The sequence below is a fragment of the Sciurus carolinensis genome, chromosome 7, assembly GCF_902686445.1.
Source record: "Sciurus carolinensis chromosome 7, mSciCar1.2, whole genome shotgun sequence".
Taxonomy (NCBI): Eukaryota; Metazoa; Chordata; class Mammalia; order Rodentia; family Sciuridae; genus Sciurus; species Sciurus carolinensis.
The window spans coordinates 85613778-85628844 of record NC_062219.1 but is presented as its reverse complement, the minus strand read 5'-3'; the positions used below and the strand labels follow the sequence as shown (position 1 = coordinate 85628844).

Below are 15067 nucleotides of genomic sequence, written 5' to 3'. Positions count from 1 at the left end.
AAAGAGAAAAACAGGATCAAAACTATGTCTGCATGTGCCTTAAAATAGGATAAAATCCTTACGATCTGCAATCACTCCAACTTGTGGTTTGTAGTCTCTGTCTGTAATTTGCCAAATTGCAAAAGGATCATTGGGAGTTTCTGGGAGAAGTCTGAACAATAGTATAATTGTGTATGAAGGAGGAAGTCCGTTTGGATGTAGGTCTCTGTGAGATAAAACAAAATAGATTAATAAATAAATAAGGACTTTTTTTTTTCATCAGAAACAGAGAAAACCATTAGACCAGAATCCCATTATGGGTACTAGGGGATGTTTACAATCATCTGATTCAATAATAGAAGGAGAAAATTTTAGGAAATACATCAAAAGAATCAATACTAAAGACCCATTATGCAAATAGTAGTACATCATTTATTTGATAAAATCACAGAAGTCTGGGAAATTACTGAATAGTCTTTTGTTCTACTGTTAATAATGAATTTCTTCTAGACACATAGAGGACTATAAAATCACATAATAATTTTAGGGTGATAAACATTATTACATAGATATCATGTAAAGAGAATGAATCTTATTAAACATACTTAATTTTCAATGTCAAGGGGATAAGATCACAGGCAAAGAGGGTTATTGCTTTAATTTCTCTCTCCCTATCACTGTTAATTTCTTGCACTTCCAAATTCCTCTGTTGACATCAAACAAATCACCTCAAGAAGCTCACATATTCCCCAAATGAAAACAACTGTAAATGTTAAGGCCATGTACATGTGCAAATGTTTAGTGCTGATAAAGGGATGGGAGTCAATTAAAAGGAAACATTTCTTGGCTTTAAGGCTGGGAGACAAAAAATTCGGTCCCCTGTGTCCTTCCAGAATTGAGTCAACCATTGTCCTGGAACAATTTTTGAAGCAGAATTGATGCTTTTCTGTCTGAGACCATGTAACACATTCTCCCTGAAGGAGGGAAAAAGGCCTAGATAATCAAATCTTGGACAGAAAAGAAGCTATGCCTCTATAAATTTTGGCCTACGGCACAGAATGTGTCTTGTGACTGCATGTCCTCCTACAGTGTCATCGGTACTTCTGGACAATAATACTGCTATGCATTGTCAAATGCTCTGAGCAAGCTGGCAAAATGCCTTTGATGTGTTCAAGAACGATCTATCACATCCAGGTTTAAAATAATATTTTCTCCCTGTTACCTCATCTCTCAAGTAGCCATTTTTCTTCTTCCCTATTTAACCAGCCCTTGTGAAAATAATCATTCAATTACATTCATGTTTATTTCCTTTCATTCAAAAGTTCTGACTCTTGCAAACACAATAGGATGTTGTAAGTTAAAACGTAAGAGTCATATCTTGAGGTGACTGAAAGAGTTGAACATTGGTTATTAAGGTTTGCTGAAAACCAAGCACTTCAAACCAACATGGCTAACCATAAGAGTCAGGAGTTACAATGTAGTCGAACTACAACACAATCTGTGCCTTCTTAAAATAATTAGCTTTGGTTTTATTCTGAATTTTCCATTAGCTTAACCAGAGCCATTTCAAATTTCAGATGTTATTTTCTGATCCTATCCTAAGTTTCTGAAAGCTTTATTTCTTCTTGTTCTTTTCTCTCCATTCGTTGCCAAACACATATTTTCAACATTAAACATTTTAATTTTAATGAATAAAAAATACATATTTCTGTTATCATATCCAGGTGCAAACTTTCATGAACTAAAATAACAATCTCCAGAGCTACCCAACAGATTGCTAGAGTATTATCCAATAAAAACTGACTGCTGCAGGTCTGATCATAGACAAGCAAAATTACAGCAGTCTTTCATTTTCTAGAGGTATGAAACACTAAAAAGAATTCCTGCTCTCATTCTTTGCCTACTCCATCCAGTCATTCTGCTCCATAGGGGGATACATTCCCAATAATAAGCTGCCGTCCTGTTTTAACAGCCTCTCTTAGAAGGAGCATACCTACAATCCTGGCCTTCAATTCAAAAGGATCAGGCTGAGATTCTTGGATCTGGGAATCCCAGTTCCCTGCTTACAACCTGCCACATAAACTGATGGAAAATTATTAACCCAACTCTATTTAGGGAAAACAGACTAGGTCATCTATAATGAGTCTTCTAACAGTTCTAAAGTTCCAGGATCCTAGGAAGTCAGCAAAGAGTCCACAAACCTCTTGCCCATTATAAGAAAAAGGGAACCTCCTGTTCTCACACTTACGCAGTAGGTTGATTCACAAAGGCATTCTTCTGAAGCCTGTAAGCGGAGTAGCTGGGGAAAGACCCTGACTCCAAAGAGACTCCTTGGACAGAAGCAAAATTCTTTTCTGTCAAGTTGTATGCTTCAAGCATCTTAAATCCTTTATATCAAAGAAGAAATTACTAAAATGAGTATATTTTAATTATTTTATTCCTTAAATCTAGAAATAAGTTAGTCCAAGGACATAAATGCTTACCTGGTGAGGTGTAGCCATCCAAGTAAATGAGAGGACAACCTGCAATGTACAGAGTTCTTTAAGTATGACTCACCAACAGTATATACAAATTCTACAAACTCACAGAAAGTAGTGATGTGTGCATAACAAGTCATGAAACTGTTCATTCATTTATAAAAGTTAACTTGTCAATTTAACCTTTTATAAGTTATTTCTTGTAGGTTTCTTATGTATAAGAAAAATACACTATTAATCAGTATAACAAAAGTTTTCTGAATATTCTCTAGTCCAACTGGAATTTTACAATTTTCTTAAAAATAATAAAATGGAATTGAAAATATTTTGCCTGTTTTTCAATAAAGAAATTCTCTCCCCAAAAAATGTGAGATTTATGCAAAGGGAGAAGACTTCATTCATTCCTAACCCCCTTTTCTGCCAAGCCTCCAGCCTCTCACTGCTTACTGTACATAACAGTGACAAGTATACCACAATTTTCACCCTGGACCTCCCAAAGCCAGAGGTACCAGACAACTGCATCCAGGAGCGGAAGGGAGACAATTCCAGCCCTCTACCCACTTTCACCACAGCAGCTCACTCTGGAGTTCAGCATAGGTTTTCACAGTAAAGCCCGGACATTTATTCACTACTGCCAGCTCAAACCAGAATTTTATATTTATGATGTAAGATTTAATAGGGGAAATATGGCATTTGTAAACTAGAGCCCTGCCTAGGATTAGAAGTGTAAACTGGTCACATAATGGTCTCCATTATGTAATATCCCAAGAATTACTGCTAATGGATGAGGAAGATGATAAATTGACTTAATCGATCTTTAGTCCTTCATTGTAGTTTCAAAGCTGAATATGGTATAAGAAAAATCTAAACCCAAACAAACGAAAATCAGCTGAATTTTCATGGAGCACACAAGGACAAGCCAGTTGATCTATTGCTTTCTTGAAGCATGAATGTTGACAGAATACCAACTGGCAATAAATAGGAAAAATCTTCATCTCACAGAAGAGTTTCTATATATGCAATTCCAAGCTGAAGATTAATTTACCTAAATGTCACAGCCCTGAGGTGTTGGGAAGAGATTATATTAAAATGTTTAATTTCCATATAAGGGTTATTATATCCTCAAGGCTAAAAACAGATTTCTGTCAAGCACACATTTAGCATGATCTCAATGGAATAATGACTCATCAGGTTTTCAAGTGATTTCCCAGGATCTATTTTTGCAGAGTCTTGATCCCATATAGTGGGATTCTATTTAGTCTATAAATAACTATTTCCTAAGACAATGAAATTATGAACCTATGTTGACCATGACTTACTTGAAGTGGCAGTTTCACAAACAAATGTAATAAGGTTGTCCTCAATCTTCTCAAAAGATTCAAAGTCATCCACAATGAACACATGTCGTTCACTTGGCTTGCTGGCAATATTGGCAAGCTCATTGTAGTCAACATCAGCCACACCAACTACAAAGACACTGAACCCTGCAGAGTAGCATTTATAGAATGAATTGTATGTTCTTTTTCTGTTCTTTATTGTTTGAATAATTCAAAATAAAATCTTATCATTTTCTCAGCATGTGCAGCAAGTCCTTATATTTGACAAGAACTCTCTTTAATGGATAAATATGTTCTTTTAATGAATATGTGCACTGGGTATGGTGGTACACTTCTGTAATCCCAGGGACTTGGGAGGCTGAGACAGAAGGATTGAAATCAGCCTCAGCAACTTAGCAAGGTTCTAAGAAACTTAGTGAGAACCTGTCTCAAAACAAAAAATAAAAAAGGTCTGGGGATGTGGTTCAGCAGTTAAGCACCCTTGGATTCAATCCCTGGTACAAAAGAAAAAAAATTCAAATATGGTGATGAATATGTGCTTGTTGCCAAGGCATCTATTTTCTGGTTTATAAAGTTTGATTCATTGGATCTCCTAATATAATAGCCTAACAATTAAAAGATAAAGCTTTTAACAGCAGAGAGACTTGGTGTGGGGCACACAACCTCCCACAAATCCATTGTCCTAATGTATACAGGAATACTGTAACTTTCTTAGGTACCACTAAAAATTTATGCATATGTGACTCAGAAACCAAGAATGGGCTATTTTAAATCTGAATTCTTGGACCTGATTTTTCTCAACAAACTCAGGCTCAATGGCAGCAATTTGACCACCTTCAAAATAAAATCTGCAACTCCCAGTGGCAATAAACATTCCTTTATTTAGACTAATACAAATAAACAAAGTTTTTATTCCAAAAGTTTAATTCAACATCAGGAAGAAAAAAAAATAGGCTATGAAAGGAATGTAAAGTGTGTGTGTGTGTGTGTGTGTGTGTGTGTAGTAACTAAAAAAAACAAGCATTCATAATCCCAAATCCCAAACTTAAATCAACTAGGAACCCAAAATATGCAAAAAATCTGCTGAAAGTGTATGACCTAATGAGAAGACATTAATAATTAGTGCAAAGAAAAATCTCCATTGAAAGAAGACAGTACGAAGGCACTAATCATGACTCATAATTTTAGCCAAAGAATTATGTATGTGCAGATGACTAATTCCATGTAACAAAGTGCCTTACAATTTGCTGCCACAGATCATGCATGGCATAAAATTCCTTCTAAAATACAGACCTACCTCAGATCCTGCTTAGGATCACAGGGACAGAGAGGGTGTTAATGCAAGTACTGAAAGACCTAGTTTCATCTCTAACAATCCTAAATAACTAATCCAAAAGGCAAAGGGCTCCCAGGGTGTTTTGTTGGCAAGATCTTACCCAACCCCGACCTCAGGCCCCTAAGAGATAGCTTCCTGAGACCTTAGTATTTCTTATTTGCAGAACATCTAGCAATCTGCTTCAGGTCTGCCTCTGTAAAGAGAGCTACAGCTGAAGGAATCCTATGTCTCTCCTTGCTTAGGAACCAGCCTCAGGATTCATTTCTGCCATGGCAGGGAGTTGCTCAAGGATTATCCCATTATCATAGCTTTCATTTTTGAGTAATTATCTGACTATTCCATAATTAAATTTAAATTAACATTTACTCTGTACAGAGTACAGAGTAAAAAGGAATTATAACATAAAATCAGTAATTCGGGTTTTTTTTAAATCATTGCTGAACATTTAAAGGTTAAAATAATGAGTTCAATCAAATCCATGCCTGTGATTACCTGACTGCTGGATGACAAATGCCGCCTTCTTGACCTCATCCTGTGACCGCCCATCCGTGACCACAACCAGCACCTTGGGAACATTCTTCCTCATGCCACTCTCCCAGGTCAAGACCTTCTCCTTGATAAATGTGAGGGCCTTGCCTACAAGGTGTGGCATGGAACATTTTAGTATCACCTCAGTAAAAAATACCTAATTGCCATTAGTCATGTCCAACTGATAAGCGTCTGAACATTAGGGTGAGATGGATGATACACTGTTCTGTCACCCCGACTGCTTTGGAGAGTGAGAGTCCACATAAACTCTGATTAACTGTACCTGTTCTTGTGTTTCCTCCTCTGTACCTAATATTCTGGAGAGCCCCAAGGGCTAGGGCCTTGTCATTGTACGTGTTCAGCTTGAACTCAGACTTGACCTCATCACTGTACTGCACAAATGAAACCTGAAAGAAAATGTTGTTTACCAGTGAGTATCAGTTGTCTAATTTAACATTTCAATCTTTGAGAGCTTCCTCTAGCTGCAGAATGGAGAGAGGGGTGCCTGAGACCTGGCAAAATATTTTAAGCTCTTTATGGTTAATATTTTGACACTGACTTCTGTTGTCTCATTAAACTCTCTACTTTTCAGTCCTTCAAGGAAATAGTCATAATTGACATTAACAATGAAAATATGCTGTAATTCATATGTGTCTTTCTCTAGGATGTAGGCAGAGAAAGGTAATTCTGTATAACACTGAGGTCCCAACATTAGCAACAAGGACACATTATCCTGAACTCAAATGTTGGAGTTCTGAGCCTACCATATCGTCTCATTGACTACATTCATTTTTAATAGTAATACAGAAATGGTGTAAGGGTGATGACAACCAGAACTCATGACAAACAGTGATAATGTCATTTGGGTAGAAAGAGTATAAGCTTTAGAGTAGCTCAAATCTTGGCTCTATTCATTAATACTTGTGTGACACCGGCCAAGTTCCCCAAGACTCTGGGCTTTAGTTTTATTGGTAAAGTGGAAATCATTATATTTACCTTCTAGGGTTTCTTTAAGGACTAGAATTATCACGTATACAGATGAATTGGTACACAGAAGTTAATAAAATACAATAGCTGTCTCTATTAGAAATCTTGATTTCTAAAAAGGATGAAAACAGCCTATTACCTATAGCTAGACTCTTAGATTTCTTTCAATAGAACACTTATTTTTAAGCCAAGGGAAAAAAACTGCCTAATTATTCACATTAAATGAAGAATATGGTCAGACTTTATTCTTCTGGGGTTGAACAATGTCTACAGGATTATTTCAGGGTTTGAAATTTAGTATATTTCATAAAGTACTATTTAATTACAAGGATATGGTTTCCTTTTGAAATTACTTGTCATTTATTTCCAAATAACTTGTTTTTTATAATGTCTCAAAGATGCCACAATGACATAAACACTGCCAAAACAAAGAATAAAATTCACCAAAATGAATAGAGAAGAAAGGGAAAAAAATGATTTTAGATATTTAGATAGAAAAGAATCACACAAATAATGACAATATAAAGTGATATTTGCTGTAATGGTAATACAGAAAAATTACTTCAGGAGCATGGAATGCCTAAAACCATCAGGAAGCCTCACCAGAAGGGTTGGAATTGGAAGGGGTCTTCAAGGAATAGCAATAACAGACTGAATCAGATTCTCAAAGGAGTTTGAGGAGGCCGCCCAAAATAGTTTAGAGCCACTAGGCCTGAGTGTTTCTCTGTTCATGGGTATGTTGGGAATGGTGGATGAAATTCTCAGCTTCATAGGCTGGTTTTGACAAATTGATGAATTATTCTTGGAGGTCTCTCACAGAAATATAGCTATTCTCACTTCCTAATCTAGTACAACAAGTAAATCCGAAGCAATTTACCAGCAATATAATTGGAAGTTATCATTTTAGGAAAACAAATTGAATACCCTTCAGGTCAATAATAGACATTCTTCTGGACAGAATAATATCTGTAATGTAATAATAGAGGAGGCAGCAGAGACCACACAGTCACTCCAATCACTACATTCTTCTCACTTTACAGGATGTGACAATCACAATCCATTTGATGTCCAGAACTTTGGATGACCTTTTATGGAAATGTATCCTTGCTGGAAGTTTTAAGCACATTGAAATCAGAATGCCCTAAATTCTCCAGCAGGAATATCATGTAACCAAAGATAAAAATGAGAGGGATATTTATTTTCTATTTATTTATCATTAACACCCAAACCCTTCCTAAAAATACATACGTAATAGCAATAACAAAGAGTAAGGGTCAAAATAGAGTTTTTGATGAAATAACTTTCTAGTTGAAAAGGAAATAGCAAGACACTACAAATAAGTAACCACTGGTAGAAAGATACTCACCTGAATCCCAGCAGGACTGATTTCATCAAAGGCTCCCACAGTATTGAAGATGAATTTTACAACTTTGTTAAAATTGTCATCCCCAATACTCCAAGAGGCATCAGTCAAGAATACAATATCTGCCTTGGCCCCTTTGCATACTGGGGGAAAAAAAAAAAAGAGTAAACCCCAAGTCTCATTAACTCTTCTATTCAAATGAGATCATGTAATAATGTAGGAAGACACCTTGCTACTTAGAGTGTGGCTCAATGACAAGAGCACAAACTGCAAGCATGTCAGAATGCAGAATCCTGGGCCTCGCCCCAGACTTCCTGAATCAGAATCAGCAATAATAAGATGCGCAAATGACTCAAGTGCACAATACAGAAGCACAGGTCTAACAGACCCTGATTCTTGCCCTGAGATCATTCTTGTTTAGGTCCATTATGCAAAGATATGCTATTTGCTCAGAAAACTCTTCCAGTGGCTTCAAACAATAAATGAATTGGAACATCAAATGAAGTGTTGGTGAGGATGTGGAGGAAAAGGTACACTCATACATTGCTGGTGAGACTGCAAATTGGTGCAACCACTATGGAAAGAAGTATGGAGATTCCTTAGAAAACTTGGAATGGAATCACAATTTGACCCAGTTCTCCCATTCCTCAGTTTATACCCAAAGGACCTGAAAATCAGCATTCTACAGTGACACAGCCACATCAATGTTTGTAGAGCAGCTCAATTCACAGTAGCTAAATTACAGAATCACCCTAGAGGCCCTTCAACAGATCAATGGATAAAGGAAATGTGGTATATATACACACTGAAATATTACTTAGCCTTAAAGAAGAATACAATTATTGCATCTGCAGGTAAATGGATGGAGCTGGAGGATATCATGCTAAGTGAAATAAGCCAAACCCCAAAAACCAAAGCCAGAATTTTCTGTGATAAGTGGATGCTGATCCATAATGGGGTGGCGGGGGGGGCATTGGGCTGAGGGTTAGGAAAGAATGGAAGAACTTTGGATTGGGTAGAGGGGAGTGAAGGGAGGGGAGGGGATGTGGGGGTTGGGAAGAATGGTGGAATGAGATGAACATTATTACCCTATATACATGATGATTACACAACCAGTGTGACTCTGCACCATGTACAGCCAGAGGAATAAGAAGTCGTGCTACTTTTGTGTATAATGTGTTAAAATGCATTCTACTGCCATGTAATTAGAACAAATTTTTAAAATAAATAAAATAAAGAAATATATTTGAGTCTTTTTAGACTTGGAAGCTAAACAAAAATTCTAAAGAAAAATTTAACATACAGAATTTATAATACCAAGAGTGAGTCTTAACGTAAACCACAGACTTTGGGTGGTAATGATGTGTCGATGTGACTCATCAATTATGACAAATGTACTGGTCTGATGAGGGATGTTGACAGACTGGGGATGAGAGGGTAGGACACAGGTGGTTTATGGGCATTCCCTATACTTTCTGCTCAATTTTGTTGTGAAACCAAAATACCTTAGAAAATAAAATTTATGTTACAAAAAAATCATTTTATGTTTTGTGGTTTTGTTTTTCAATGCTGGAGATTAAACCTAGGGCCTCATGTCTCTTAGGTAAGCCCTCTACCACTGAGCTACACCCCTAAACTCCAACATCATTGTTTTAGCCGAGATTATTTATTGAACTTCTCTCAACAGTCCAATTTAAAGAAAACTATTATTATTTTACCCTTTAATAATACACTTTTATTTTTTAATTTTACTTATATAACAGGTTTAAAAAGTTGCAGTAATCTAGGTTCTTCTAATATGAAATGAAAATACTTCTGAAATCTGAAATGCTTTCTGAAAAACAGAATGTAAAAAAAGAATGAACCCAGTGGTTATTTAACTTAAACATAATCTGATGGAGCTCTAAAGAATTGCCCCCAAATAACTGAGACACCAGTTCAGAGTGTCTTTTTACCAGTTCACCACACTGACAGTTATGTCTCAAACTTTAGTGAATGGAAATTTTTTTAGTTTTGTGTAATCCAGGGTTCTTCTCAAGTCAGAAGCCAGAAATTCCAAAATCAAAGCCTTAGGGATTAGTTTGCAGATATAGCCAAAAAAGGTTCACAGTGCCTCTTGATGCCAGCAGCAGCCAGCAGAAAAAAATCCCTACACATGACTATGGACTTTGGAAGGTATTTCTAGATCTCAACCTGCAAAACTGAGAAAACGGAATTCCAACCAAAGAACTAGAGAAGGTTATGACTGATTTTATTCACACTAAAATGTGCCAGGAGAAGGAGAGGTACAAACTACTGGTAATCTTTTCTTGCTATCTGAAAACTCTTTATCAGGAACAGTAAATCAGGAATGTTCCCTATCAACTATAAATGATGTACATAAGGCATAACTAAGAACTTGCAAATCCCTAAATTCATTGCATAGTTCGTTTTCTGAACTTACCATCCCGGGCTGGTGGAATAGTGGGAGGAGGAGGAGGTGTGGGGGGCTCTGTAGGAGCTTCAGTTGGTTTTAAGGCTAAAATTCAAAAACAATAATCAGAAAAATACAACATGTGCCTATTTCATATCCTAAAAAGTAAATCATAAGAGCAATTTGAATCCTCAATAACAAATCAAGTCTTGTAAAATAAGGCTCCAGGCTCATTGGCACTGAATACGGGGAATTCTATTCTATCCAAACTTGATGTCCTTGAGTTTTCACATGAACTACGGCTACTGACACAGATTCAGTGGGAAAATGCAAAGCCTTCAGAGAGTGCTAAATGACTAAAAGTCACTAATAAGGATGCACAGTCGCCTTCTCATGGTCAGAGCTATTTCCTCCTATTAGCCCTTTCCTGAAAGTAGCACCAATTCTGTAACAGGGACAACCTGGAATGCCTGCAGATGAAGGTCCTGAGACGATCATAGTCTACTCTGAGGAACCATCATCCCATCAATTACTGCCACTCACAGGAAGAAGGGCCTGAGCAGGTGTCTCTTAAGTCCTCCACACCTCAGTGTTCTATTCTGCAGCCTTATGGAGGATTTTAAAATTGCTCAAAAACTTACTAGTGTGTTCTCTGACAGGGACACCTGGCCCCTCGAGATTTGGTGTCTGCACAAAAACAGTGACCCCATATTCAGCATCTGGTGAAAGGCCAGTGAAGCAGTGACTGGTTTCTGATCCACGCACTGTAATTTCTTGTCCTCTGGTTCCTGATTATGACAATGAGAAATGCCAGTATTATCATCTATTACATTTAAAGAATTTTATAATCATTTTATAAATAAAATAAAATATTCTTTACTGAAGTTCAAAATGTTTTCACTATGGGCTCCAGTTCATTTTTTTTTAAACACACATACCATCTGCAGGGCTTAGTTTCAGCCTGTAGGAGGTGGCTGCCCGGTGAGGTGACCATCTGACACAGAATGTATCCCACCCAACCTGGTAAGTTTTCAGATCTGTCACATTTAAATACACTACAAAATAAAGAAAGGGGGAAAAGATAGATTAACTCTGAATAATATCAAAAACCACACTTTTCATTATAACACAATTTTTAAATTTTCACTGCAGCTGAAAAATAAATGTCTAAAATCTTAATGTGTTTTCCTTATAAGAAAAATACATGAAACATACATGAAGGAAGAGCCAAAATAGACCTTCCTTTCTGTCACTGATTTTCAGGATAAAGGAAAATCATAAATAGGAATGTCGTTTCATGAAAAACAATAAATTTTCCTGGAAGGCTATCTACTAAGTCCTAAAAAAAAAAAAAAAAAAACTCTCTGTGGGACAATTTAGAGATTCAATGACTCAATCAAATAATGCATTAATGAATATCTTAACACCAAATGTCAAGAAGAACTAGTATCACAACTTTATACAGATTATACATGGATGAAATGCCAAATTCTACAATTTTAACATTTAAGATTCAAAATATAATATTCTGCATAAAGCAAACATCATACATTCATATATATTCAACTCCTTTTCATATGGATTTATAGAACTATCTTGTTTAACTGGATACAAAATGGCCTGCCTATGTGCAGCTGAATATGCATAAATTAAGAAAAAGTGAAGTTAAAACAGGCTGGACTGGTAGTTTTGACCACTCATTCTTACAACCATGAAGAGAAGCATGACTCACATGTAGTGCCTTGATCTGTGAGGGGAACACTGAGTCCAGAGTCATACTGAGCATAAACACTCACATCATAGGTGGTGCTGGGATTGAGATTGTGTAACGTGTAGGATGTCACTTCTCCAACAAAGGCTTCCATGGGCTCATTGGAACCTTTACAACAACCAAAGTACAATTTAGAAAGATGCTATCATAGCCTCAAATTTCACTCAGCACTACAGACCCTAAAGACAAATAGTATGGAGCATCAATAATTCATCCACTGGCTGACCAAGGCACAGGCCACATTAGATAGTGAACATAAAACTGTAGCAGGGACTGACTCAAAGCACATCACGGTACCTTGAATACAGTAGGTGCATAATCTATGCTGTCTTAGTAAATAAGTTCTCATGCCTCTTTTCTAAGCCCACCTTTCCAGCATAGTGTTTCCATAGAGGAGGTACTCAATAAATATTTTTCTATATATCATAGAGACGATCCAAGAACTTCTATCTTGGACCTCATTCCACATTTTTTTAATCCTCAGTTATCAACTCCCTTTTCCTCTTTAAGTTCTTTTTCTATTCTTACAGAGGTTCACTTTTTCTTTCTCTTGCTTTCTCTACTTCATTTGTTTCTAGATCACAGTCTTCCTGGGTACATGGAAAATGCCCTAGGAAGTTTGATGCAAAGATCATATTTCTTCCAATTTTAATAAGCATATAGGCAGAACACTGAAACAAAGATAGCAAATAATTTACCAAGGTGATACTGATTTTGGTGAAAATGTCAGTGGAGACTGGAAAGCAAGCTTGTCATGAAAAAACTAAAATGTACAAAGTCTATGCCCAAAATAGAATAATACCTAGACAAAAGGGGAAAGTACTAAAGTTCATATTGATTAAACTTTCATTCTTTCATGACCATTAGAATATGTAGAATGACTAAACATGAGTAACTTTGATTTATGCAACTTTACAGATCAAACTCTTTGATCATAAAATTTAGATAGTATCATCTACACCCATAGTAACAGTGATACTTTAGTCTGCTGACTTAAAACATTAAGATAAAATTACTTCTGGTAATAATGAACTTGATGTGATAATTGAACTGCCTGGAGAATCCAACAGTTGAATGCAATAGAGAATATTCTAACATGCAAATAATTTTCCAATGCATTTCTATTATGATAAAGGTACTTCCTTACCCACTGGCTTATACACAATTTTATATCCAAGAACTGGAGAGGGTGAAGGATCCCAGGACACTCTGAATCTTGTATACCATTCATCAGAGATGTGTATGTTCTGAGGAGGAAGTAGTCCCACTAAAAACAAACATTAATTCATCTCATTAACCTTTCATTGCCACAGAGAAAGCACAGAACCTTATGAGTATTTTTACGGCAGCCTTATTAGTTTAATTAGTTTAATTTTCTTATTCAGAAAATAATTAAAAGCCATTGAAGTTCAAAATAAGCTTGGTACTTTACAAAATTCAAATCCATTCAAATGGATTCAGGACTGGTGATTTTCAGAAAAGACTCCTAAGCAGGAGGCATGATCCAGAATTGACCTGTGATAAGACTCAAAATTATACAAAATTGATATCAGATCTGTTTTAGAATATTATAGATTGGATTGTCAGAACCAGAACACGATTTAGAGACTAGTCAGACAATCTCATCACATAAATAAGATATAATTTGTCCAAGACCACACAGTTAGCTAGTGACTGAAATATCATTCCTCCCCTCCCCTACCCTCTTCCACCAACATAACCTAGACTGCCTTTCCAATCCTCCAGATGCACTGCCCCCAAACCTACATCTTGCAAAACAATGCTGTTTAGATGGCGTGACAGGTAGTTGCTATTATACAAAGCATTACAAAAATAATTCACATGAAAAACTTTTTTTTCATAAGAGAGACTAGACATGGCTTTGGCCTTTCCTAGAAAATTCAGGGCGCATTAAATATTTTGTTTTGTGTTGTTTTTACATTTTGATAAGCACTAAATTCTGAAATGTGCTATTTTCCCAAAAAAGTACTAAAATGTAGTTTAAAAAGTAGAAAAGGGGAAGTTGTTGGATTAAAATCACTTTGAGTCAGTAGACTAAGTCTCCAATGACTCAGTCCTACAGATGATAATAAATTAATATACAGATTCCTGACCCTGTTGAATCAACTCTAACCCTGCTTTTCTCTTAGGAGCTTTCAAATGTTCTCTCTTCCAAATTCTGTAACACTGTCAAGAACCTTTAAGCACAATAAGAATTCCAGCAAGTAATGAAGAAAGAAACCTAAGATTTTTGCTGAATGAAGTAGAAAAGTGGAATGCCAATATTTACCAGTAATAGACCGGGAATCCAGCCTGTCTTCCTGCTAGACTAGTGGCTCTCAGCCTTGGCTACACATTAGAACATCTGCAGGCCCAGCCCACACCTCAGACCAGTTACATTAGTATCTCTGGGAGTGGCTCCCAGACACCAACAATTTTTAAAACTTCTTTAGTGACTTCAATGAGCAATCAAATTAGAGAATTTTTACTCTAAACCATAAGAAGTTGCCATCAACATAAGTTAGAAAGGGGCTTGAATGTTGATAACTTTTTGCAAATCATTTAGTATAATAATTTTTAGATAGCTAAATTTTTAGGAAGATGATGATTGTTAATCATTTTGCTTCTTTTTTATGACTTAAGGTTCACTCACAGCAGAGATTTTTTTAGTTGACATTTAATAGCTATAGTCCTGACATCAAACTATAACATTATACAGAGAATATGTAATGGTTTTCCAAAGAAGAAATAAGATTATCTCAAGCAAAGAAAAATGTACAAGTTTTTGTCTTCTTTTATCCTTCTTTTTTTTTAATGGATCTTTAAATTTTTTAAAATAAATTGTGTTCTTATGTCATCATTTGATGAAAGTCAAT

At 36.1% G+C, this 15067-nt stretch overlaps 1 protein-coding gene across 2 annotated transcripts in view; it reads right to left on the bottom strand.

Moving 5' to 3' along the window:
- Col12a1 (collagen type XII alpha 1 chain) overlaps positions 1-15067 on the bottom strand; it is a 109998-nt gene that overhangs the window by 27404 nt on the left and 67527 nt on the right. For both annotated transcript variants that reach the window (XM_047558679.1, XM_047558681.1), the window contains 12 exons: positions 13339-13458; positions 12153-12299; positions 11359-11475; positions 11062-11208; positions 10451-10525; positions 8011-8150; positions 5941-6064; positions 5622-5765; positions 3776-3940; positions 2463-2501; positions 2228-2366; positions 63-205 (listed from right to left, as the gene is read on the bottom strand). In XM_047558679.1, coding sequence (XP_047414635.1) covers positions 63-205; positions 2228-2366; positions 2463-2501; positions 3776-3940; positions 5622-5765; positions 5941-6064; positions 8011-8150; positions 10451-10525; positions 11062-11208; positions 11359-11475; positions 12153-12299; positions 13339-13458 — 1500 coding nt within the window. The remainder of the gene's footprint in view (positions 1-62; positions 206-2227; positions 2367-2462; positions 2502-3775; positions 3941-5621; positions 5766-5940; positions 6065-8010; positions 8151-10450; positions 10526-11061; positions 11209-11358; positions 11476-12152; positions 12300-13338; positions 13459-15067) is intronic.